The following is a 25,950-nucleotide window of genomic DNA, read 5'->3' on the forward strand; positions in this document are numbered from 1 at the left end:
TTAATGTAATGAAGTAATTAAAAAACTATATTGGAAATATTTACAACTAGTCTATCTAATGTAACATTCTAATATAACATGTGGGCCAATTACTTTTTCCTGTATGCTAATGTAGTTTGCCAACAGAACAGGTTTGTGACAGGAAATGCGATAGAATATTTCCTAAACTGTGATGACAGACCAAAAACCCAACAAAAATCTTTTTGTTATTATGAGAGGACTCTTAATTCTTAAGTAAACTGAAGTGAAGTCCAGCCGCCAATAGATGGCAATGTTGCTCCAATGTGCCAGTTCGGTAAAAAGGTGAAAAGCAGCATGAAATTGCCAGTTGAAGTCAGTTTATTCAGACCGTAACCACGACGTGATTAATGCGGATTGCATAAAAGTTCAATATGTCTTAAATGTGTTATTTACGTACTGCATACTGCACAGGATATGCTGTACAGTGCCATAAAAATGAATAGTTACCAAATGTACAGCGATATGCCTAAATATTTCATAAAGTGTAATAACATATGTTACATTGACATGACATGGTATCATCTCACTATGTTACATCTTTAATCAAAGTCTTGACGACCAATTAATATATAAATTTAGCATGTGTAAAAAATGTTTTTTATTTAAATTAATTTATATTTTATTTCATTTTGAATAAAAATGCCTTTCCTTGGATATCAGACCAAATTATACATTTTAATCCATGGTTAATGGCTCAATCTTATGTTGCCTAAATTTAGACCTCCACAAAGAGCCAAGAACTGTTGAGTAGTTTTAATTTAATTGAACACAATTAATATACAATAAACTGTTAATATTTGGCTGATTAAAACAAATATAAATGAAATATAAAATAAATTGTTATATTATAACGTCGCGTGCGTCCGATAAAACCACAGTGTATTCTGCAGAAATAGTATTAGTAAACATCTAAACTCGTCAACATACGAGTTTAGATGTTTCAGTGAACATACTGCCCTCAGGTGGTCAAATGTACACAAAGCAGGTAGCCTACATAGTACACAGAGTCCATCTGTAGTTGCATTCAATCGTACGTTCATTATGTATATTATTTTAATGTCAGAATCAAAAATAACAAAGGTTAATTTGCCTGCATTTAGATTACGTGAAAATGAAAATTTAGCCCATAATTTGTGCCTACATTTGCTTTTACCCTAAATAAGGTTTTTCAGAGTTCGACCTGATAAAACATTTTTACATACTTGTGTGAGAATATCCACAGGGTTTGAGCACATGCAGTGCAAACACAGATTAGCATCTGAACAAAATGGCTACACGTTTGTTCTGCTTGCTTTGGGAACATTCGTGACTTGAGATCCTTGCCGTTCTTTCTGACCCCTGCAGGAGCAGAGAAGAGATTTCCGAAGCTCTTGGCGAGCGTCATTGCAAAGAAAGATGTAGAAAAGAGGGTTGAGGAGGGTGTTGAGGCTGGTGAGCCCGTAGCAGATTCGATAGTAAAGGTAGAAGGACAGTTCAACTGCACACTGGTCTTCCTCACTTTCTGTGAGAAGCAGGGTAACAAATCTGTAACCGCCCACCAGGTGATAAGGACCAAAAATTACAATAAATATAACAGTAATGACGACCAGGGTCGCAACAATTCTCCGGCATTCGTGATCAGAGACCGAAGGAGAGTTCAGTAGAGTCCGCCCGATTCGGGCTGAGGTATACCTAAAGGGGCGAGAAAGGCCACCAGGTTATAATGGATACAGTTATGGTTTTTAATTACAGTAACGTTCCTTTAAAGAGACAGATATTTTATCTGTCTTTGTCATCTTTGCAATGGCATTTCGTTGGTATGTTAATTCATGGGCTGATATAGCATGTATCAACAAAGTCAATAAATACAGGATGATTCATCTTTTTTATATGGCAAACAAAAACATGTGGGTGCAAAAATGCACTTACCCTAGTATAGAGCAGGGCATCAGAAAGCCTAAAGCGACAGTGGTGATCTTAAAGTAAGCATATCTGGTGCTTACGGGATACTGCTCTAGACATAATTGTCTTTGGGGTTCGAACACAGATGGATAGAGGCCAGTCAGACAGAAAAGAAATATCAAAGTCCAGACTACCGCACCAGAGAAAGCGGCCACCTGCACCTTCCGTACGCCACGACTGCTTAACGGATAGACGATTGCTAGACACCGGTCCAGTGCAATGAGGCAGAGAAATATGACGCTAGCATAGAGGTTAACATAGAAAACGTAACCCACTAGATGGCATGGCACAGAGCCGTAAGGCCAGCGGTGCTCTCCCTGCAGGTAAAGGATCCACAGTGGCAATGTAAGTAGCTGAAGAAGATCTGAAAGCAGTAGGTTGAGGATGTAAACCAGCTGGCAGCCACCTCCCCCTAACCGGCCTAACTGATACAGACCCCAGAGGGACAGCAGGTTGGCTGGAAGTCCAATTGAAAAAGCAAGGCTATAGATGTAGGTCAGACCAAGTCGGTCGTTTTCCAGAGGTATTTGGCAGCTCCCATTGGTCAGGTCTAATGAAAATAAGAATATTCAAAAATACAAATGTTCATTACAAGTCTAGCAATCTCTTGAATATAATGCAGAGGAACTTACTCAGAAGCATGGTGTCTGTGGTTTGTACCGGTCCTTGACATCTGATTTTCCAAACCCCCCATTAAACATCAAGCACTTTAAACAAACATGCATGGGCAAAACACAGGAGAGTTACATTCTAAAAATATTAGGTGCCTTTAGATACAACCATAATATAATCTGCAAAACAATCAACCTCATAAAGTTAAGTTTAAGCACCTACACCTAGTATTTTTAAAGGAGAAAACATCTTGCAAACTCACCTCACATAGATTTCGATTCTGTGCTCTGCATTCCCAGCTTATGTGTGTAAGTTTTAGTGTATAAATTTGTAAAGTTCTGCCTTGTTCATGGTAGGGGCTTGTCTGGCTGTATGATCATTTCCCCCAGCAGGAAGCCACTTCTACTGCTTTTGAGCAGCAACATCCTGAAGCCTTTCTCCTCCAGAACAAAAACACCCTCCTGCTTTAAGCCCATTGTGCGAGGACGCGATATGAGAGAGTCCAGGCTGTTCTTTTAGATGGGAGGGCCACTGAGAGACAAGTTTGAAAGACCCTCACAGTTGTTTCCATATTCCCATGTGACACCCTTATGACCCCCCTAACTGTTTTGCATTGGAACGCCGTTTAATGTTTGTATACAATGTACAGCAAAGTTGCCTAAACAGTACAAACCTTTCAAGACCACTAAACAAAGCTTGTTACCTTAGGTATTATTAACAAAATTGTTTTAGATATAAGCGTATGATGCACACCTGGTATTCATTACACTTCCATGCATTTGAATGACACGTTTATATCTGAAGCGATCCAAAGTACATTCAGTACAATTAAGTACATTCAGTCAGCATTGTTGGAAGCTTACATGTCAAATGAGAATCGTACTAAATGTACTTTTGGCTTCAGATATAAACGTTTCATTCAAATGCATGTAAGTGTAATGAATACCAGATTCGCATAATAACCTTATATCTAAAACAATTTTGTCAATAATACCTAAGGTAACAAGCTTTGACATGTAAGCTTTCAACAGGGCTGACACCTTGGTGTTACTACATTTACATTTATGTTTTTGGCAGACGCTTTTATCCAAAGCGACTTATATTGCATTATAGTATACATTTGTTTCTGACTATGTGCAATGCCTGGGATCAAAACAATGACCTTGGCATTGCTAAAACCATACTCAAACCACTGAGCTACAGGAAAGCTACTAGCACCTGATTATACTTCTCTCACGTGTATATTACTTATGTGTTTGTGTCGTTTGCTAAGAATGTTGCTGAACAGTAGACAACGTTGAGCAGCAGATGAGAACATGTGATAATTGAAGGAGAGGAGGAAAGTATTCATGACATGAGATAAGAAAAAAAAAGAAGTTGATTAGAACTGAAACAAGTGAAGCAGTTTCCATTTTAACTTTTAATGATGATTGCTAACACATTCACAGTGAGAGTAGTGTCAAGGCTAAAATGGAAATGAATCTTTTTGGCCTCTTTATAGGCATTATACTATGTTGATAAGAATAAATACAGGGTGTAGGCTTTAAAAGATAAGATGGTAACGATAACACAAATGATAGATTTTGCATACAGTTTATACAAATTAAATGAAGAAATACAAGAATAGTTATGCATTATTATTCAAAATAATGATTTATGTAGTAAAAATCATACTCAAAAGTATTGGAATTGTAGAAACTAAATGAAAATAATACCAAATATTTAAAACAATATTTTTCAATTGTTTTCACACAGCTAAAAGACTGATAATGCGGAGTCTCATAAATGTTGCTGGTGCTATCTAGCTATTCTTGTTAAATTAACTGAATTTATTGTAGATTTTAAGTTAGCGTGCTAATTTATAGATGAATTGTGTCAGTTTTTTATCAATAATATGGTTATGTTTTTGCCACACCATTGGCATATTAATGATACAGATTTTACACACTTTACCTTGAAAGGTGTTGATTGTAATTATTATTATAATTAAATATGCTTATTACAATCACTTTATCCAAACCAATTCAAACAATGAATTCCAGGAATATATATTATCAAAACTAAGTATATATTATCAATGCTCTACCTATTGAGCTACAGGAACATCGAAAGGCTCAAGGGACAGTTAGTCCTTAAATTACAATTCTGTCATCATTTAGACACCCTCTTTTCATTTCATCCTCTGTATGACTTTCTTTCTTCTTCAGAACACAAAAGAAGATATTTTCAAGAATGTTGGCAACCAAATAACAGCGGTACCCATTGACCTGCATTGGTTTTGTGTCCATTTGTGACACTGGACAACAAAACCATTCTTATGGGTAAATTTTTCGAAATGGACATGATTATATGTTCTGAAAGCTAGATAAATAAGCTTTCTGTTGATGTATGAGTGGTAGAACAGGACAATATCTGGCTGAGATACAACAGTTTAAAACTCTGGAATCTGAGAGTGCCAAAAAAACGAAATATTGAGAAAATTGCCTTTGAAGTTGTTAATCAGGGGCACTATGGCAGACCATCCACTATATCAAAAAGTTGATATATTTCTACAAAATATCTTCATGGAACATGATGTTAACTTAATATCCTACTGATTTTTGGCACAAAAGAAAAATCAATAATTTAGATCCATACAATGTATTTTTGTCTTTTAATAAAAATGTTCCTGTGCTACATAAGACTGGTTTTGTGATCTAGGGTCACATAAAGTAGAACTGAATGGGTACCACCATTACAACATTTCTCTAAAACATATCCTGCAAAAGAAAGTCATACAGGTTTTAAATGACAAGAGAGATTGACTGATGACAGGCTATCACTATCACTTTTAGGGCACAATTGAGTTTACCTGCAACGTTTTTTCACACTCATAAATTAAGCTTAAATCAATCCATCTTCCTCTTTTTGATTGACTTCCTGCAACACAAAAGCTTGCATACATATACTGAAACCCAAAGAGCAATCACCGGGAATAACAGAAGAAATGCCATCACATCAAGGCTGTGGTAAGAGTACCAAGCCATGTTAATACCCTTTGAGCGAAGGTGTGGTGCCCCTTTGTGTCTCATAACATACTCAATCCAAAAAGTGGCAGTATCAAGAGGAGACAAGGGCAGATCACGGTGCAGCTCTGACAGTTTCTGCATGTTATCTAGGTATGCATGGTTTTCAAGGACATCTTCGAGGGCTTCAAGAAATTCTACTTCTGTCAGAGTTGCGACTTGAAGCACACAGGCCGCACCTCGAACCTGTAGTCGCATAGCATTGTCAAACTGGTCAAAGAGGAGTGGCAGAGCTAAAACAGGGACTCCATGATAAATAGCCTCATAGATACCATTAGTACCCCCATGAGATACAAACATTCGAGTCTTCGGATGGCCAATGAGATCATTCTGGGGAAACCATTGTAGAAGAAGAGTGTTGTTTCCGAGAGACGAGGGTGGATCTCCGTGGTACCTCCACACAACTTTCTGAGGGATCTTAGCGAAGGCAGAAGCAATGACCTCATTGAGCTCTTTAGGGAGTCTACCAACCGTAGCTCCCAGTGACATGATTACCACTCCGTGTTCCCCGGAGCTCTGTAGGAAGTCTTCAAGCTCCACAGGAAGTGGTTGAGCTGGTTGACATTGAAATCCGCCCATGTATACCACGTTAGGCATGGTGGGGCGTGGAAACTCAAAAACAAAGTCCACTCTCATTAGCCAAATGTCAGCAGATTGCTGCAAAGACAGAAGATCTGTGCCTGGGGGAAAGTGATGCTCAAGCAGCTCTCTGTAAATTGGCACTATGATACAATGCTCCTGAAGAAGGCTGAAAAGATAACGCAGGAAGTTTTCAGTTCTCTGCAGGAAGTTCATTTGGTCATCGAGCAATGAGTTATACATCGGTACGTGGGATGGGGGTGATGGAGCAATTGCCATGTGAGCATCTCCTGCATTTAGCCAACGTACATTGTAAATCATGGGGAGGTGGAGAAAATTGGCTAAGAGGACACCAGCAGGAAAAGCAGGGTCTGTTAGCAGCAGATCAAACTTAGCATCATGCATATGCTCAACAAGAGCTGCATCTTCCAATATAGCAGAAATCATATGAAGCGCACCATTGTGAAAAACCTTTAAAATGTTGGCTATATCTTTCTGCTGGTTAATGAATCGAATGAGAGGTGACATCTTTTGCAAAACTAGCGTCCTCTCTAATAGCATCTTGAATAAATCGGGTCCAACATCTTCTGTCTTCGAAGGGTTGATGGTGATTGTGCTGTAGATCGAAGAAGTCTCTTGGATGTACCAGCTTTTAGATGATCGCACCACAGTAATGCTATGGCCATGCGTGTGGAGCTTTCTAAGAATGACCTGCATGTTAACCCAGTGACTTCCATCCTCAGGGAACACCAAGACATTTCCACCATGACAACAGCAGACCATGAAGAGCAGACAAGTCAGTGGAGCCAGTTGTTTTGAACTCACATCCATCTTTCAGATATCTAAAAAAGCACAGAAGACTATGAGATGTTTACAGTTTTAGAGCTAGAACATTGGTATAAAAATTATTAAGGAAGTACGTAAGAAAATATTTTCTTGGCACTATTTTTAAATTGGGAAATACATGTAAAATGTAAGTTTGAACATAATTTAATACACATGTGCTTGTATTAATATACTATAATATACTTTTTTATTTTGTTATTGTGTTTTTGCCCAGCCTCAAGACATTTTTTCTTATTCAACATGTACAGATTTCTACATAAAAATGACTAAAGATTCACACTTTCAAAATGCAGAGAGTGCAATATTTTGATTACATTTGCCCATCTTGTAATAGAATAACACTGCAATTTTTAACATTAATAAGCAGTTAAGAATAAAGAAGCTGATGTAGCAAAGTTTAAAGTAGGGCAGGAAGTAGGCAGGAACTAGCGAACAGTCAAACAAACTTTAATCAAAATAAACAAACAATAACACGGAGTAAAAGGCCGGCAGCCATCTCACGGTAAACATAAATATAGACGTATCTGTGTCCGGGGCCTGGTCCTCTCTTGTCCGTAATTATGTCGCTCGTCCTCTCATGCTACCAATCTCCTCTGTGAGATATGCGGGGCCGGAGTGTGCATAGCTGATTCCCACTATCACTCACGCCACCGGCCTCGCCTCACGGCTATCATCCCACCTTCCTCGTTACATACCCCCATCACCCCTCACAACCCAGGGGGTACCACCGGCCCAATCCTCCTCCGCCTCCTGCCGGTGACCATTCTGGCTGAGGGTAGTCGGCAGCTAGTTTCCCGTTCCCTGCTCTTCCCCATTTCAGGGCGGACGGCAGCAGGCTCCGGCCCACGGCAAACGGCGACAACTCCTCCGCTCCATCTTCTACGGCTGCCATCCCACCAGGAGCACGGCAGCAAGGTCTCTGTCCAGCACCACCGCCTCGGGCAGCCACTGGCGGACATCCCTCGCCCTCGCTGCCCGAATTCCTCTGCTCACACAGCTGATTCCCACTATCACTCACGCCACCGGCCCCGCCTCATGGTTCTCGTCCCGCCTTCCTCGTTAGCTGATTTTTTTATTCTAGTCCTGACCACATAAATATGTTTTCTTATTTACCATCAGAATATTAACAAATCAGTGACCATCAGAGATTATTCATAAAACCACACTGAATAAAACCACTCTGATTGTTGTAAAGAAATATTGGTTTGTGCGTGCCATGCATGTTTTCCTCTACTGAAATTACCTGATTATGCTTTCAGATAAAATGATAACGATGCCAAGATCTTAATCTCACCACAAGAGATCATGAGGAAAAAAACAAGAAATGCTCTGCAGCTCTCCGGCTTTCAGCACAATATGGCAGCGTCTTAGCAGCTTCCCGATGTTCAGTGCCAAAATCTGTGTCATCCTGAATGTCCAAGTTCCAACTGTTAGAAATTTTACTCTTGCTTAACTTCCCTAAGCCTTAAAGTCAACATCCTGTTTAGCTCCTCCCAATGGCTTTCTCAAACCTTCTGAGGATTTTTAGCACAAACATCTGTTTTAAGTGAGACAGATCTTTGCAAACACTCCATTAATCCTTCACCAAAGTAAGAACAAACAATCCATGGGTTTATATGCTTGCATACGTTTAGGAAAATATGCTGTGGTAAATTTTTTTGTAAATCGTGTTTTTGTATTTCATGTTAGCATGATGAACGTAAAGATTTAAAAAGATTTACTTTACCTTTCTATTCTGTCTACAGTCCAGTTGATGTGAACGCTGCCAAAACAAGCGTTGGGTTTCCAAACCTTATTCGCAAGATTCCAACACAGACATGACCATATCCAGCCACATTGTTTAAGACGTGACGAATCAGGCGAAGGCTGTCTGTTTTATTGTCAAGACTGATTCATATTCACTGTAATATGAGACTTGTTCAGCTTAGTCCACCCTCAATCATGAAAATAAATGTTTTTTACCCTCATCGATTTTCTGTTTGTTTGTACAAAAAACAAACTCTGTGCATTCTCTCTGTGTTGTTGGGAACAACTGAGGTATGAAGGTCTCTTGTACTGGGCAAAACTGGGGCACAGAAACAGAAAAGAACGAAGGAGGGCTATCAACACTCAGCTCACACATGTTTCGGGTTGCCAGAAAACAGCCTGGATCACTCTTGGAGGGAAAAGCATTTATTTATTTAGTGCCGAGCAATAGGCAGCACACAGTGTTTTGTGGTTATTTTTATGCAGTTATGATACAGAAATACAAATTGTGTCATTATTTTCTCACCCTTGTGTCCTTAAATACCCATTTTTCTTTCTTTCTTCTGCACAGAACACAAAAAATGATCCTTTTGGCTGAATTCAATACAATGGCAGTACATTGTAACTCAGTCTAATGATAAATATATAAAAAAAAAATCAGATAATAAGAATCAAAACTATTTTTTATTTTATTTACTTAAGTTCATATGTCGTTTTGAGATCAGTATCATCTACTCAAGTTCTACTCTTGTTTGTTCTTCTTTGCGAAAAAGTGGAGGAAGAAAACCTAAAACATCCAGAGACAACTTGCCAAGATGGCCAAGAGAAAACATGGCACATCCAAGCTTTAATAAGCATACCAAGACATTCTGTATGCTTCGGTCCATAAATGAGGTGCTTCTACCGCCCCTTTGTTGTGGCCCCCATAGCATATAAAAAGTTGCTCTGATTTACGCCACTGGGTTGTGCGGTGGACGTGAGTCTGAAGAGCACGTACTGGACACAGTAGGTGTAATCGTTCCTGCTCCGACGTCGTGAACGGCGGAGGGCAAAAGGCCTCAAGAATAACCGGATGCACGGTGGAGAACGGAACTTTAGGAAGATAACTCGGGTGAGGATGCAGAATAGCTTTGACCATCCCAGGGGCAAAATTTAAACAGGACGGCGAGGTCGAGAGCGCCTGCAAATCTCTGATTCTCTTATGAGAGGTGATTGCCATTAGAAAAACCATTTTAAAGGTCAGAAGCCTGACAGGCGCTGATTCAGTAGGTTCGAAGGGGGCGCTAACTAGACCCTCGAGCACTGTCGCTTAGTCCCATGGAGGGACGGTCCTTCTAGAAGGAGGCATCAGTCGCCTCGCTCCTCTAATAAAGCGGACAACTAAAGGGTGCTTTCCCACAGTAACCCCTTCAATCAGGGCGTGGCAGGCCGAAATGGCAGCCACGTAAACCCTGAGAGTACAAGGGCTTATCCCTGAGGACAATTTCTCTTGCAGAAATTCCAACACTGAAACTATCTGACAGTGAATTGGGTCTGCATGGTCCGCAATGCACCATCTGTCAAAAACGCTCCATCTAAGGGCGTAGCACCTTCTAGTGGAGGGAGCCCTAGCGCTTAGAATAGTCTCTACTACATCAGGCGAGAGCCCTGTGCCTCTCAGCTGGTGCCCTTCAGGGGCCAGACAGGGAGGTTCCAGAGCCTCGGGACGTGGATAAAACACTGTCCCCTGTGCCTGATATAAAAGATCTCTCTTGACTGGGATCGCCCAAGGAGAGCCGTCTAGGAGGGATACTAGGTCCGAGAACCAGATTCTGGTTGGCCAACGGGTAGCTATCAATAAGAGGCGAGACCCCTGTTGACGGACCTTCGCCAGGACTCCCGGGAGCAGAGCTGTCGGAGGAAATGCATAAAGACGCAGTCTGGGCCACGTATGGGCCATCGCGTCCAGACCCAGGGGAGCTGGATGAGTCAGAGAGAAGACGAGGGGACATTGTGCTGTCTCCTGTGTAGCAAAGAGGTCCTCCTCTGCTTCGAAATATCTTTCCCAGATTTGTTTGACTACTTCGGGGTGGAGTTTCCATTCCCCGTTTGTCAGAGCTTGTCAGGACAGCAAGTCTGCTCCCACATTCATATGCCCCGGGATGTGAATTGCTCTGAGGGACAGAAATTTGCCCTCCACCCAGGGCAGAATCTGCTGGGCCAATTTGATCAAGTGGCGTGACCTCAGTCCGCCCTGGTGATTTATGTATGAGACTAATGAAGTTTTGTCCACCCGCACTAGGACATGGTAGCCTTGCAACTGCCAGAGGAAGTATTTCAGGGCCCGAAATACAGCCATCATTTCGAGTCAATTGATGTGCCAATCGAGAAGATGACCTCTCCAGATCCCTTGGGCTGGTTGGCCATTTAAGACCGCACCCCAACCCGTGAGGGATGCGTCTGTCGTTAGCATCTTGCCACGACAATACGGACCGAGAGTGGGACCTAAAGTCAGAAACCGAGGTCTGAACCACATAGAAAGGGTGCGAAGCCCCTGGCGCGTCACCCTTACATGCCTCTGGGGGTTGGCCCTTGGATGAAACCCCCTGGCTCTGAGCCACAACTGAAACGGTCTCATATGCAGGAGGCCCAGAGGTATCACTGTGGAAGCCGCCGCCATGAGACCAAGAACTCTCTGAAAGTAATGATTTGTCACTTTGTGGCCTAACCTGATGCTCCTCAGGGGCTTTTGTACGGACTCGACAGGTGCCGGAGACAGTTGTGCCTGCATTTCGATCGAGTCCCATATGACCCCGAGATACGTTGTATTTTGTGTAGGGGAAAGAACGCTCTTTTTGACGTTGAGTCTCAACCCTAGAGCTTTGAGATGAGCTAGGACGACATCCCGATGTCGAAGCGCTAGCTCTCGAGATTCAGCTAAAATCAGCCAGTCGTCTATGTAATTCAAAATGCGGATTCCCCGGAGTCGCAAAGGAGCCAGAGCTGCATCCATGCATTTTGTGTATGTGTGGGGTGACAAGGCTAGGCCGAATGGAAGAACCTGATACTGGTAAGATTCGCCCCCGAAAGCGAACCTTAGGAATCTTCTGTGTTGTGGCAAGATCTCTATGTGAAAGTATGCGTCTTTGAGATCGATCATCACGAACCAGTCGTGACACTAAATTTGAGACACAATCATCTTGATTGTCAACATTTTGAACTTGAGTGTCTTCAAGTAGCGGTTCAATTCGCGTAGATCTAGAATTGGACGCAACCCCCCATCCTTCTTAGGGACTAGAAAATACCGTCTGTAAAAGCCTGACTCTCTGTCTGATAGGGGAACATGTTCTATGGCCCCTTTGTCCAGCAGAGCTTGTAATTCTTGTGTCAACAGATTCACTCGCTCCGGTTGCATGGAAGTGGAGACCAGGCCGTTGAAACGCGGAGGGCAATATGCAAATTGAATTCTGTAGCCTTTGGTTACAGTTCTTTCTACCCATGGAGAGATACCTGGCAGTAGTTTCCACGCTGCCAGATTCTCTGAAAGGGGTATCAATGTTGACACTTAGTCCTGTTGGGGGGATGCCAGACATTCGGTGCCCTGCAGTGTGGCAGGAGACGACCGAATATTTAGCATCTTTGAGACAACTAATCAACGAAAGGCAGGTAGCTGCGGGGATTGCAAAGCGGCCCTGTGAGATAGCTAGCCAGCGTCTCTTCCACCCTGGGCATCACAGTGTATCCCCGTGTCTTCGCACCAACGATGGTCGAATAAATCGACGTTGATGGCACAAAAACGCGGGAGGAGTGAGGTTTCTGCCATGAGCAAGATAGCTCGCCGTGGAGATCCTCAATCGCCTTAGAATCACGGCGCTCGGAGAATCGCCTTAGAGAGGGGCGGCGCTCGGAGGCGGTGCTATCTAACCCCGCAGAAACAAGAGAAGCCTCATCCTCCGCCAGCTCAGAAGAAGTGTCGTGGCACGCTCCAGAAGCAGACGCGAGGACGGTTCGGCCAATGCACGGGAGAAGCGGACGGATCCGCCTCCCGTGCCTCAGCAAGCTCAAACCGCGAGCCCCAGGATGAGGAAGAGGCGGCTCGGTCTCGTTTAAAAAAGGCGAGCCGAACACGCAGAACTCTGAAATCAAAGACATCACAGAGTTCACACTCTCCCTCAAGTCCCTGGGTGGCATGGTCAGCCCCCAAGCATTCAAAGCAGAACTCATGCATGTCGAAATCGGAGAGGATCCTCTCACAAGGAGGAACACATCTCCGATCTGAGTCAGTCATGGTTTTGTTTAGTTTTCCTTATTTTTATACTAGGCTAAGTAACTCAGAGAGTGCTTGGTCACTAGTGTAAGAATCTAGGTAGTGTCTTCTTTTTTTATTTGTTTGTGACAATAACAAAGAGGGAGACTTCTCCCTCACAACACACGCACACACAAAGCGGTCCTTGAAGACAAAAAACCTGATGACGCGTCCGCATTCACGCGTATTTATAACCGGCAGGTGCGGGTGTAATTAGCCACGTCACCTGCCGAGGTTATTTAAAGCCAAAATAATTTTTGCCGTGTTTGACACACGTGCTTCACAACCGGTTGAACAAAGACTGTTCTCCCATAGCGTTTGAAACGCGGCATCGAGTGTAGCTTTTGATAGGGAACAGGGATTTCTCTGGGATGTACCAACTGCTGTTGGAGCGCATCACTGTTAGGTTATGACCCTGACTGTGAAGTTCCTTCAGGATTATGTTGAGCCAATGGCTGCCATCAACATGAACCACCAAAATGCTGCTGCCGCTCTGGCAACTTCTAGGAAGTTGACTTAACCATACATGGCTAGTCAGTATTGCCAACACCCATAAGTGTTGTTACATCCTGAAGAAATGAAAATGAAAAAAAGGAAAGAAATAAAGCTCACAACATTTACTTAGATTGTGTCAAAAAAAGAAATAATGAGATAGGCCTGGTTAACGGCCAGGACCATAATTAAATTAAAAGCATTAGTCTAAACACCATTACACTTACATATTCACACTGCAAGGTGCTATTTACCATTATGTTATAAGATTGATGAAACACCTGTTTCTGCCAACTGCCGTGACTTTCTGAAAACTTTGTGTTGCTCTGAGGGTTTAGCGGTTCAAAGTTCATAAACACATTGATGTTCTACTTTAATGTGAATCCAGTAAAGTGAATCGACTGAAGGTCACAACTGTTTAACATTATATATTATGTTCAAATCTACAGAGTGCAATAGTTTCATGGATTTATTTATTTTCAGAACAGATCTGTAGTTAAGAAAACCGAGTGTTAGATAGCCAAGGTTCCAGATCACCTCATAATAACACAATACAAGATACAATAAATAGGGGTTTTGTCTCAAAGAGTGCTCGTATATTTTAAGGGGTTTGTTTGCTGTGGTGAAAGAGTTTTGGGCTGCCAAAAACAATAGAAGTAGGTGTAATTGGTGACTGAATCCAGGCTATGACTCACTTTATGGACTTTATCACAAAGCCACAGTTTCCTCTTCCCTCTGTTCCATTCTGTAGTTCATATTACCTGGTACAAACAGATTCTACCTTTGGGAATAATGGCCAATGTTGTTGGCGATGCAGAACTCAGGACAAATGTCACCCTAAGGATTTCTCATATTATTCTCCTGACAAAACAGCAAAGTAAAAACAATTAAAAAAAATCTTAATTGACAGGACTGAATGATACAATTGGTGCCAATTGTTTTCACATTGGAATTTCATTTCAGTATGAACGTTTTAATTGTATACTTCGTAATGTAACATGTTCTCAGAATGAGGTCACAATGGTAAACTGCAAAACAAAGGCCCAGTTTCACAAACAAGGCCTAGTCCAAGAGTAAAAATAATATTTGAGGTCATATAAATGATACAGTTCTTTTTTTTTAAACACTTTATTTGTAATTTTCCACGTATTGTATACAACAGGGTGGCACGGTGGCTTAGTGGTTAGCACGTTCGCCTCACACCTCCAGGGTTGGGGGTTCGATTCCCGCTTCCGACTTGTGTGTGTGTGGAGTTTGCATGTTCTCCCCGTGCCTTGGGGGTTTCCTCCGGGTACTCCGGTTTCCACCCCTGGTCCAAAGACATGCATGGTAGGTTGATTGGCATCTCTGGAAAAAATTGTCTGTAGGGTGTGAGTGCGTGAGTGAATGAATGAGTGAGTGTGTGGTTGGCACTCCATCCAGGGTGTATCCTGCCTTGATGCCCGATGACTCCTGAGATAGGCGCAGGCTCCCTGTGACCCAGTTGTGCAAATAACAATAAGCAAAATGAGTAAACAGAAAACCCAACAAGAGAAAGACAAAGACAGACGAGACCCAATATCGACCTGACAAACTTGTAACAGACAACACCATATGTAGATGGTGGTCTAGTGGGTTAAACCACTGAACTGGTAAATCAAAGGTTGCTGGTTCGATCCCAGCAGCCACCACCAGTGTGTCTTTGAGCAAGACACTTTACTCCATGTTGCTCCAGGGGGATTGTCCCTGTAATAAGTGCACTGTAAGTCGCTTTGGATAAAAGCGTCTGCTAAATGTAATGTAAATGTAACAATTTTGTAACAAAATTAAATAAAAAACTTAAAACAAATGCACCTAACATTTGTTATCACAGGATTGACCAAGGGTAGGTATAAACATTCAGAGTTCCAGTTCCAGACCAGGTAAGTTGTTCACATAAGTTATCAGAGGGTCCCAGATTTTGTAGAATCTGTTGATGGAATCGTTGAGGGATCATTTGATTTTTTCCAGTTTGACATTCTGCATAATGTCCCTAATCCAGGACTGGTGTGATGGAGGAGTAGCAGCCTTCCATTTAAATAAAATTAAACGTCTAGCTAATAAGGAGGAAAAGGCAATGACCTTCTGTAAATGAACAGGGGGAATGGACCCGTTGTATCCGAAAAACAACCAAAGACTGCAAGCAAGGGAGAAGGTGGGATGTTATAGGCATAAGCCTTAGAGATGACTTCAAAAAAGGACGAGACAAGACCAAAACATATGATAGGAAGTAGCTGGTGTCTTTTTACATCTATCAGATATTGAATCTACGTTAGGGAAATATTCTTGCTAATTTAGCTTTTGAGAAGTGCAACCTGTGTAGCACTTTGAACTGCATTAAAGAATGTCTGGAACATATGGAAGAAGAGAGGACTCTAGTAAGAGCCATATCTCATTCCTCATCAGACAGCTGCGCCCCCAAGTCACTATGTGAAATAGAAAGGTTGCAGCCATCCATTATATGGGAATAAATAAACGATTTTCTACTTTTATTGACCATATTGACCCTTAATAGGGAATCCAGACAGGAATGAGAGGGGAGTGTAGGAAAATTAGCAAACTTGTTACGAGTAAAATCTCGAATTTGCAAGTATCGAAAAAAATTATTATTGGTCAGACCAAATTTTCTGGACAGTTGTTCAAAGCTAGCAAAAGTATCATTAACATACAAATCCTCAATATTATGAGTGCCCCTGTCATACCAAATTTGGAAGCCATTGTCCATTAAGGATGGTTGAAAAAGATGGTTATGTGTTATTGGTGAATGAGAAGACTGACTCTGAATACCCAGACAGCTTTTGAACTGAGTTATGATATGTAGTGATTGAGTTACTATTATATTATCCTTAATATTATTAACTAGTGATGGAAGGGGTGAACAGAGCAAAGCAGGCAGTGAGTGTGGGCTGCTTGTAACCTTTTCAATCAGGAGCCATGAAGGGGTCCTGCCATTCCAATCTTTTAACCACAGAGAGATGGCATTTAAGTTTGCGGCCCAATAGTAGGTGCGTAAATTTGCGTAAAAAAGTAAAAAAAAGTGAAAGCCGTCTTTTGGCCTTTCCATAAATTCTTTTCTTATGGGAGCTGATTTATTATTCCATATAAAGGAAGAAATCATTTGATTAAATGCCTTGAAAAAAGATTGTGGTATATAGACGGGCAGTGCCTGAAATAGGTATAGAAACTTTTGTACAATATTCATCTTTACATAATTCGCTCTCCCTATAAGAGATAGGGGCAAAATTGACCATCTTTTGATATCTTGTTTGCATTGTTCCAACAGAGGAGTGATACTACTTTTAAATAGAATGTAATAGGATTTGGTGACTTTACACCCAAATATGTAAAGGACTCGGCAGACATCTTAAATGGCAGATCGGGATATTCTCTGGCATTATTACTAATGGGGAAGTATTCGCTCTTATTAAGATTTAGTTTATAACCAGATACGTTTCCAAATTCCTGCAAGATTTTAAGGATTATAGGGGTAGTTGTGCTGGGGTTGGTGACATATAGTAGCAAGTCGTCTGCATAGAGAGAGACAGTTTGAGTTAGGCCCCCTCGTGAGATACCTTGTAGACTATTATTGCATCTGAGAGCTACGACAAGTGGCTCTATAGTTCAAACGAAAAGTAACGGACTCACTGGATCCCCTTGCTTTGTCCCTCTGTGAAGAGCAAAATACTTAGATGAGATACCATTGGTATAGACTGAGGCAGTAGGATCAGCGTAAATGAGCTTGATAAGGTGAGTGAAGTAAGGGCCAAACCTTCCAAGTGTATGAAAAAGATAATCCCACTCAACCCGATCAAACGCCTTTTCTGCATCAAGCAATATTACTGCCCCGGGGGTTATGGTACAAGATTTAGTGTAGATGATATTAAATAGTCGGATTGTCTGCCCTGGATAAACCCAGTTTGGTCCTCCAAAATGACATGAGGAAGAATTGTCTCAAGCCAGAGTGCAATGGCCTTTGAGAACACTTTATCATCACAGTCGGTCAAGCTGACTGGCCTATAAAATGAGCAATCTCGAGGGTCCTTATTCTTCTTTAACAATAGTGTAATAGATGGCGGAGCGTAGGCGGGATAATATTATTGTCCAGTGCTTCTGCATAGACTGAGAGAATAAGAGGGGCAAGTTAATCTTAAAATGTTTTATAAAAATCAGTTGGAAATCCACCTGGGCCAGGGGCTTTTCCACTCTGAAGGGACATTATTGCATTGCTGATTTCCTCCAGCATCAGATTTTCCCCAAGCACATCGATGAGTAGTTTGGTGATGAATTCTGTTGGTCGTGGGCCCTCCAGATTTTCTGATATCCCGACAATGCGTACATTCTGCCATCTAGTGTAGTTTTCGAAGTACGCTACCTTCTCCCTCAACGCATCATTCTCTTTAATCAGCGAAGTTTGTGAAGTTTCCACGCTGCTCAGCCTCTTGTCAAACTCATTCAGCCCGTCCTCCACATCGGTAATTCGTTGGCCATACGTACTCAGGATCGAATGTAGAGAGGAAATAGAGGCCTGGTTCTCCATCCGAAACGAGTTGATAGAAGTCTGCAAAGCAGTTACTTGCGTTTGCCAGCGTCCATGTTATTAGCATTAGGCACCTGTTTCTGCGCAAACTCTAGCCGAGGAGTTGGTATCGCCCTGCGTTGTGTTTTTCTCACTTTGTTGTTTGGCCGGTTTAGGAGGCATTTATCCAGTCAAGAGGTAGTTAAGTCACTTATTATGTGTTTCCAATGGAATTTGAACAGTTACGAGGTCCAAAATGTATATATTTGATGCTCAAGCGCGCCCCTCAATGATACAGTTCTTATATTTTTATAACCACGTTTGAATTTCTACAGTTACAGTTTTAACATGTCAACTCTAGGCAAACAAGCCTAGAACATATTTTGAATACCGAATAGAAAAAAATCCATAGTTAGAAATCAATTTTGCCAAAACTGTTTATGACGTTTCTGTAGATAAAATGTGCTGAGGTACAATACTATTAAGTTTCAAATTTACAAATGTATTTATCAGAAGGGATGAAGTGGTTATGAGTGAATAAGACCACTCCATAACGCTCCCTATAGATCAGGGCTGAACACCAACAATATTTGCAGGACATTCCACAATGGGCCAGCAAAAACATACCTCAGATCAGTGTGTGGGAGGAAGAGGAGATCAAAACTCCAGATTTGACCAGCAGAACAAGCAAGTCTTTCTTTATGACTTACACGATAGGGATCCAAACAAAGGCAAGGATGATGGGGAAGGCAATGACTAGTGTTGAAGAAAATTCATGATGATTTTGTTGTACTTTTATATTGGCTTGTTGTTGAACAGAGTGACAGGATGAAGTCTTGTCTTCATCTCCCTTCTGATCTGGCACCATGAGAAAGGTTTACAGCAGAAAGCATACACACAGTCATTGCAGATAGAGTCCTACGTAAGGAAAAAGAAAAGGTCAAATATAATGGTTCTGTGTTGTATAAAATTCAAATAAACTTTTATCATTTTTGTTTTGTTACTGATGTGTTATGGTGCCTAATATAGTTTTTAATAGGATTTACTGATCATTTATTTTAATTATGTTATACTATTCAGTAATTGATTATGATCATCTTCCGATCCAGGGGTCCAGAGTGTGACTTACAACCCTAAAACAGCTTCAACTGAACAACTAAATGTCATGGCAAAGCTAGGTTTAATGTGGAGAGAGGCATCTTGGACCTGATGGCCTTGCGCATGTTCTCTCCGGTCTTGTCTCTGTTCGCGCCCTCTAGTTCTTCGTTAGCTTTCCATCAGAGAAACCCTTTGTTAGTCTCCATATTTAATATCAACATGTTTCTTTTCCTGTACGGAATGTGGTGCAAAATTCAATTTGCAATGTAATATGCAAAATGGCAATGCAGTATGTAAATTGACAATGCAATTGTGTATCTAAATATACATTTCAAATAACGTATGTGCAACATTAGGTGCAAAACGAAAATTTAAATTCAATTATATAAATTACATTTGTCAGTTCCTACACCTTAAAAAAAGGCTGGGTCAAAACAACCCAATTTGGGTTATTTTGGTAACCCAACATTGGGTCAAATATGGACAAACCCAGCGTTGGGTTATTTTGACCCAGCCATTTGGGTTAAATCTTTGACCCAACATGCTGTGTTGTTTTATTTACCATCAACTACTACATTGCTGGTTTAAAACAAACCCAAAATGTTTGAAAATAAATAATAATCACAGAATTACTTGAGGCACTAGTAAGAATCAAAAGTTGAAGATTTATTAAGGATCAATATGCAAGACAAAAGGAATTCATAAAAATTTGCAATAATGCTCAGTGAACAATAAAATGGCATATAAAACACTTCTATGCAATTTATGCTTATACATATTAAAAAATATAAGAATCAATTAATTACATAAGTTTAGATTTTAACATATACATAAAGTCGCAAAAGAAAATGTAAATAGTTCTACAACTTTCCACTTCGAAACTCATAACTGTTTACAAAATACAATTAACAAAGTTGCACGAGTAAAATGCTTTTGGGCAATTCCAGCATTATGGATGTGACAAAAACACTCAGAGAATGTACCAATATACTGAACCATTTATTTTTATTTTACTAAACCCTTGTTGATAGAACTGCACTAATATAATAAAATATCAGTCTATGCACAAGTTTTCTATTTTAAAGAACGGAAATAAACAAGCGTTATGGATGTGAAAAAGGGACACCGTATTCGGGAGGCAACAAACTGTAGGATTTCTGTGAACTAAAATGTACAAACCTGAAGCAATAATACCTTAACTTGAAGAGAGACCTCACACAGGTATTGAACCACCAAATGTAGATGAGGTGCAGTTAGTAGAGTAAAACCTTTGGTAAAAACTTTTTTCATGGTATTGGTTAACATTTGCAAGGAATGTATAAGTCTGTGAACTTTCCTCTTCATATAAACTACATTTTTTTTAAAGTTTCAGTTCTTTCGGTTCCAGTACTGCTTAACCTGAAATATCCACAGAGCAGTCTGACTGAAGAGGATTCTTTTCCTGGGAGTGTGTAGACAACAGTGTGGTGTGCACTTTTGGAAGTGGATGTCCAGCAGGAGGGTTTCTTTATCAATTTGTTCATCTATAAAGACAAAAAGAGACAAGAAAAGAGACAAGAGAAGAATGTAAAGAACCGGGGAGGGGGCGTGGTCAGCTCGAAATGCATTTTCAAGTCCACATTGAATTTTGCACCACTCAACGCGCTGTGTGTAAATGAAAATGCAATCCCAAATGTTCAACCAGATAAAATTTAACCCAATAAACATGCCCTGTATACTTAAAAAAAGATACTTAGCACATTGCATAGTTAAAATGTCTAAAGATGAGTACAAAGCCTACAAAAACAAGAATTTTTTTTAGAAATATGTACTTGTTTACATAAAAGGGAGAACATTTATTATCTCAATTGCAATTGCAAGCACAAGAGAACATTATGTATTGACATATACTTAACATGAACAAGCTTTAGCTGGGTCAAACTGCTCATTCAGGAAACATCAGCTACAGTAGAGACACGTTTTATTCAATTTTATATTATATTTTTCTGGGGCATTTTATTCATATTAAGAACGTCAAGTTTGACAGTATCGATCTTAGCAGCCGCACTGTCACTTCACAGAACACACGACACGGCAAACTAATTTTGTAATTTTTGAAGCGTGTAGATTACTTTTTGTTTTGCGAAGTTATCATCATGTGGCGAACACAGTAGATAAGACGTGTTTAGAGGCTTCAATCTTCGCGAAGTTTCGCGCTCAGGCTCACCTTGTTCGGCTGAGACGGGGACGGGGGGTGGGGGACGTGGGTGTGCAGCAGCCGCTGAATCTGTGTCTACGAGACATGATAACCCGTCCCGGAGACAGCAGAGATGTTATTATTGTTGGATGTAAATCATAATTCAGTAATTATTTTACTAAGCTCGCTAGATAAAAGCAGGTCATGTAGCAACAAAAATAAGTTTTGGAATACAGGAATATGGCAAGCTACCTTTCTTTTTGAAAAACTGTGTGACATACTGTCGACTTTGGCGTTCTCTGTCTTCTCTTGACTTCTTTTCCTTCCGTTTTTGTTTCCCTGACTTTTGATGTGACGTGTCTGCGTGTGTCACTGTCTGCGGCAAGTCCAATAAGCAAGAGACGCTACACTAGCGAGCGCAGGTGGAATGAACCATTGTGAGAGGGAGCAGGGAGGGTTGTGACCGAAACAGTAAATACATTATTTGTTTTTTAAATATTAAATCTAGTTAATGTTAATGCATTAAGGGAAAATTACATTAGAATTTTCTTTTTGCAACAGTTTTCTTGACTATCTTAAATATGTATAATCAATCCGGGAATGCATTTTCATTTTAATTTTGCAACTTAAAGAGCGTTAAAAATATCCGTTTAAATAACTTATTAAAACTTGTGTAGGAACTGACAAATGTAATTTATATAATTGAATTTTAATTTTCGTTTTGCACCTAATGCACCTTCAAAGACGTTATTTGAAATGTATATTTAGATACACAATTGCATTGTCAATTTACATACTGCATTGCCATTTTGCATATTACATTGCAAATTGAATTTTGCACCACATATGTGACCCTGGACAACAAAACCAGTCGTAAGTCGCACGGGTATATTTCTGACAAAAGACGAAAATACATTGTTAGGGTCAAAATGATGAATTTTTATTTTATGTCAAAAATCGTTAGTATATTAAGTAAAGATCATGTTCCATGAAGATATTTTGTAAATTTCCTACCCTAAATATGTCAAAACTTTATTTTTGTGAGTCGATCCCTTAATATCGCGAACAAAAAATGGTCAGAAACATGCCTACAAACTTAACTCGCTGCTGTCCGCTCTATGAAAACTACCCATTCAAGTTTGCTATCTATGTAAAGTTAAGAGATTCCGCTTTTAAGTTCATCTACTCTCTTCTATGTCATTACAAGGGTAAGCCAATAGAGAGTGTTAAAACAAACCTGTTTCCTCTTAGCAACGGCCTGCTATAGCGTCTCACGTGCAGCGTACACAATCCGTCATGATCGCGCTTCAAAACATGGATTCTGATGGAAGCGCGTTTGCTCAATCTAAACACTAATGACAGCAATAATTTAACGAACCTAGTAAATGATTGTTTCGCAAATCATTGGGAAGATAATACAGAATGTCCAGAGACCGGCTTGACATAAGAGGATGCCCCGGAAGACGACGAATTCAATCAATGTTTAGATCGCTTCGACTCCGTGACATGAAGGAATACAAAGTGTTCACTGCGGACTCATAATTCAACCCGCTTGAGTGGGAAAATTCTTCAAGTTCAGGTCAGTTAGTCACAAACGTTCTTAAATGCCTTCTGTACAAAGTAGTTGTTTTCATGAGTTGTTTATGTCAAAGTTATGCCAATTTTGCTCTGACAAAATGTAAACAAAACATCATCTTAGCATGTAGATCTGCCTCTGTTAATGATGATTCGTTGCCAGCTCAAGTGTAAAATTTTATATGTTCCTGGAGAATTATTTTTATGAAATTTTGTGTGTATACAGTTTAAGCTGTGGTAAATCAATGGTGTAAGTTTCATTTATTTCCCATCATTAGTAATATGCGTTGCTAAGGACTACTTCTGGAAAACTTTAAAGGCGATTTTCTCAATATTTTGATTTTTTCCACTCTCAGATTCCAGAATTTTAAATGGTTATATCTCGGCCAAATAGTGTCCTATCATAACAAACTATATATCAATAGAAAGTGTATTTAGTCAGCTTTCATGTGGTGTATAAATCTCAATTTTGAAAAATTTACCCATAAGACTGGTTTTGTCGTCCAGGGTCACATATTCTTCCATATTCCTGTGATCGTTCGTTTTGCATTTCGCTTTTTTTGCTTGTCATCCCAGCCTGTGAATTGCCAAAGTCAAGTAAGTCTTAGTAAGTGTTTAGTTAGAGTTTGTGTCAAGTGTTTCCACTGTTTAGTCCAGTTTTAGTCAGTCTATGTTCTGCCGTGATTGAGTTTTTATCCTGTACTCTTGATTTAAACCATCGTGGGTTTTTGTTTTGTTTTGTTTCTTGTATTTAAATAAATCGTTTTTTTACTCCAAATATTATGACTCCACTGTAGCGCATGGTCGAACACACTGCTCGCACCCGCTCCACTCCTCTCCTTCCTTCTCTCTCTTCTGCACGTGTCTCTAAGAGACTTCCACCTTTTTCTCCACTCATATTTTAGTGAAAGACAATAGAAAACACATATTCAATATAAACTCACATTACCCAGAATAGCTTGTTCGAAATGGCATAGCTGTTTGTCTCACTGACTGTTTATATATATTAAGCCTAAAATACATTTATCATAAATTTTTCCAGCTAAGCAATTTTTTGACATTACCACAGGGGAGACCAGTTAAAGTAAGCTTCTTTTTTCCTTAAGGAAAAAAAGGCAGAAGTGACTGCTTCATTTCAAAATATGTAAAAATTACCACAGCTCTCAACTACAACAACTCAAGGACGTTATTACGTCATTACCTCTCCTCATCGGCCAAGACGTGCCGCGCCGCTGCTCGTCGCCGGCTCACATTAATATTGAATACCTTCCGGACACTTTGACGCTCTCGACGGCGGCGGTCTGAACGTTCAGTAAAGCCTTGCTCAGATAACAGTATTCTCGGCCAGATTATACCCCGATTTCCCATCCCGATAATCTTTGAAAAAATCGTGTCCACGATCGGGTCCGAGGCTCGGCCCAGATCATCACGTAATTTGAGGCGTTCACAGATCGAATTTTACACATTCCGATCTGCTCCGAGAGAAATCTTAGCCGCCCCGATCATATCAAACATGTTTGATATTTAGGATTTTAAATCGGTGTTATGACGTTGGTACTTTCGCTGCAGACAATGAGAGACACAGCTGACGGAGATGAGTAACAGCCCTTTAAAAATGTCGACCGCAAAAGCTCCTGCAAGGGTACGTTGGACAGTTGAGGAACAACTTGTGGAAACAACATGATGGTCTTTTTAATGTATCCTCAAAAACATACCACAACCGCATAGATACGGAAAAGAGCTGGGGAGCAGTCGCGTCGGTTTTAAATGTACCGGATAAATTAACTGCTAACGCGCAGCTTGTAGTTTCGTTCAACAGATTGTTATTTGGATATAGGCACACATATAACATGGGTTTATGTGTTTGTTTTTATGCTATATCTTATAATCATATTGGCATTCATGCTTATTCTCGGCAGCGACAATTGTTTTCTTCCGTTATTTATTAAACTTAAGCGTCACTTTGAGCATCCACTGTGCTGGTGCCTCGAACCACCGCGGTCAAGCCAGCCGGAGTTCCAAAATACACGGTCAAGCCAGCCGCCGTCTAGATTCATTATGCGCGCATTCTTAGTAAACTACGGTAATTTCTAGAAAAACGCTTTTAAAGCTTTATTTAAATGGGACCGTCTGTGTGTCTCCTCAACATTATATATGTTGTTTTACGTTTAGAATATGTCATTTTTGTAGTAATTTATGTATTTTTTCGGAATGTTCGCATTATAATTTCTGTAGGCTAAAGTAGGCCTACTTTATTGTAAAAACAATGTCTCCGTCTAAAACTAGCCTATTAATATAGACCTTTGTCCTGCAAATAAAACAGTTTATCCAATTCAATTATTTGTCTAATATCTAAATTCCTACGACAATTAACCATGATTTTTATTTGTTCAAAACAAGTTTAGTGGTTTTAATACACGATTTCTAATAAATTACACAAACGTATGGTCTCTTCCTGTAGGGGGCATCCCACACTATATGCACACCATATGTGGACTTATTTTACTGTATTTAAAATCATGAATTTGCATTTTGTAACTAATCATTTAGACACCAACAACACATTTACTATAGGATACACATTAAAAAAAGAATTTCACAGGAGTAGGCTATAGATAAAACAATTATAAACCGTTTTATTTGACGGAAATATCAGTAACATTAACTGTTAAACAAAAGTTGCAGACGGAGACATTGCTTTCACAACCTGCATAATGCAAACATTCTGACAAAAAAGTTCTTCAATAACGGAAATTCTAAACGTAAAACACAATATATAATATTGAGGAGACACACAGACGATCCGCAGTTGAATAAAGCTTAAAAAGCGGTGTTTCTGGAAAATACCGTAGTTTACTAAGTATGCGCGCATAACAAATCTAAACGGCGGCTGGCTTGACCGTATATTTTCGAACTGCGGCTGGCTTGACCGCGGTTCTGAACCCTGGACTACTGCCTGATCCCGTGCAAGATCGAACTC

General features: G+C 40.3%; 2 protein-coding genes across 6 annotated transcripts; both read right to left on the bottom strand.

Annotated features, from left to right (window-relative positions):
• Positions 1-593: 593 nt before the first annotated feature.
• Positions 594-3,021, bottom strand: si:dkey-165a24.9 (probable G-protein coupled receptor 132). Of its 2 annotated transcripts, XM_056752306.1 has the most exons (4): positions 2,837-3,021; positions 2,595-2,669; positions 1,930-2,512; positions 594-1,692 (listed from the first exon to the last, which is right to left on the bottom strand). In XM_056752306.1, the coding sequence occupies exons 2-4, from the start codon at positions 2,602-2,604 to the stop codon at positions 1,293-1,295; spliced, it is 993 nt and encodes a 330-aa protein (XP_056608284.1). In that variant the 5' UTR covers positions 2,605-2,669; positions 2,837-3,021; the 3' UTR covers positions 594-1,292. The 2 variants fall into 2 exon arrangements, with proteins under 2 accessions (XP_056608284.1, XP_056608289.1); XM_056752311.1 differs by lacking the exon at positions 2,837-3,021 and having other exon boundaries at positions 2,595-2,801.
• A 955-nt stretch (positions 3,022-3,976) lies between these two features.
• On the bottom strand, positions 3,977-9,091 carry ugt5g1 (UDP glucuronosyltransferase 5 family, polypeptide G1). Of its 4 annotated transcripts, none has more exons than XM_056753405.1 (4): positions 8,791-9,091; positions 8,308-8,472; positions 7,760-8,147; positions 3,977-7,060 (listed from the first exon to the last, which is right to left on the bottom strand). In XM_056753405.1, exon 4 carries the CDS (start codon positions 7,047-7,049, stop codon positions 5,463-5,465), a length of 1,587 nt encoding a protein of 528 aa, XP_056609383.1. In that variant the 5' UTR covers positions 7,050-7,060; positions 7,760-8,147; positions 8,308-8,472; positions 8,791-9,091; the 3' UTR covers positions 3,977-5,462. The 4 variants fall into 4 exon arrangements, with proteins under 4 accessions (XP_056609383.1, XP_056609375.1, XP_056609389.1 ...); XM_056753397.1 differs by having other exon boundaries at positions 7,566-8,147; XM_056753411.1 differs by lacking the exon at positions 7,760-8,147.
• Between the last annotated feature and the right edge of the window lie 16,859 nt (positions 9,092-25,950).

Source organism: Triplophysa dalaica, chromosome 1 (assembly GCF_015846415.1).
Source record: "Triplophysa dalaica isolate WHDGS20190420 chromosome 1, ASM1584641v1, whole genome shotgun sequence".
Taxonomy (NCBI): domain Eukaryota; kingdom Metazoa; phylum Chordata; class Actinopteri; order Cypriniformes; family Nemacheilidae; genus Triplophysa; species Triplophysa dalaica.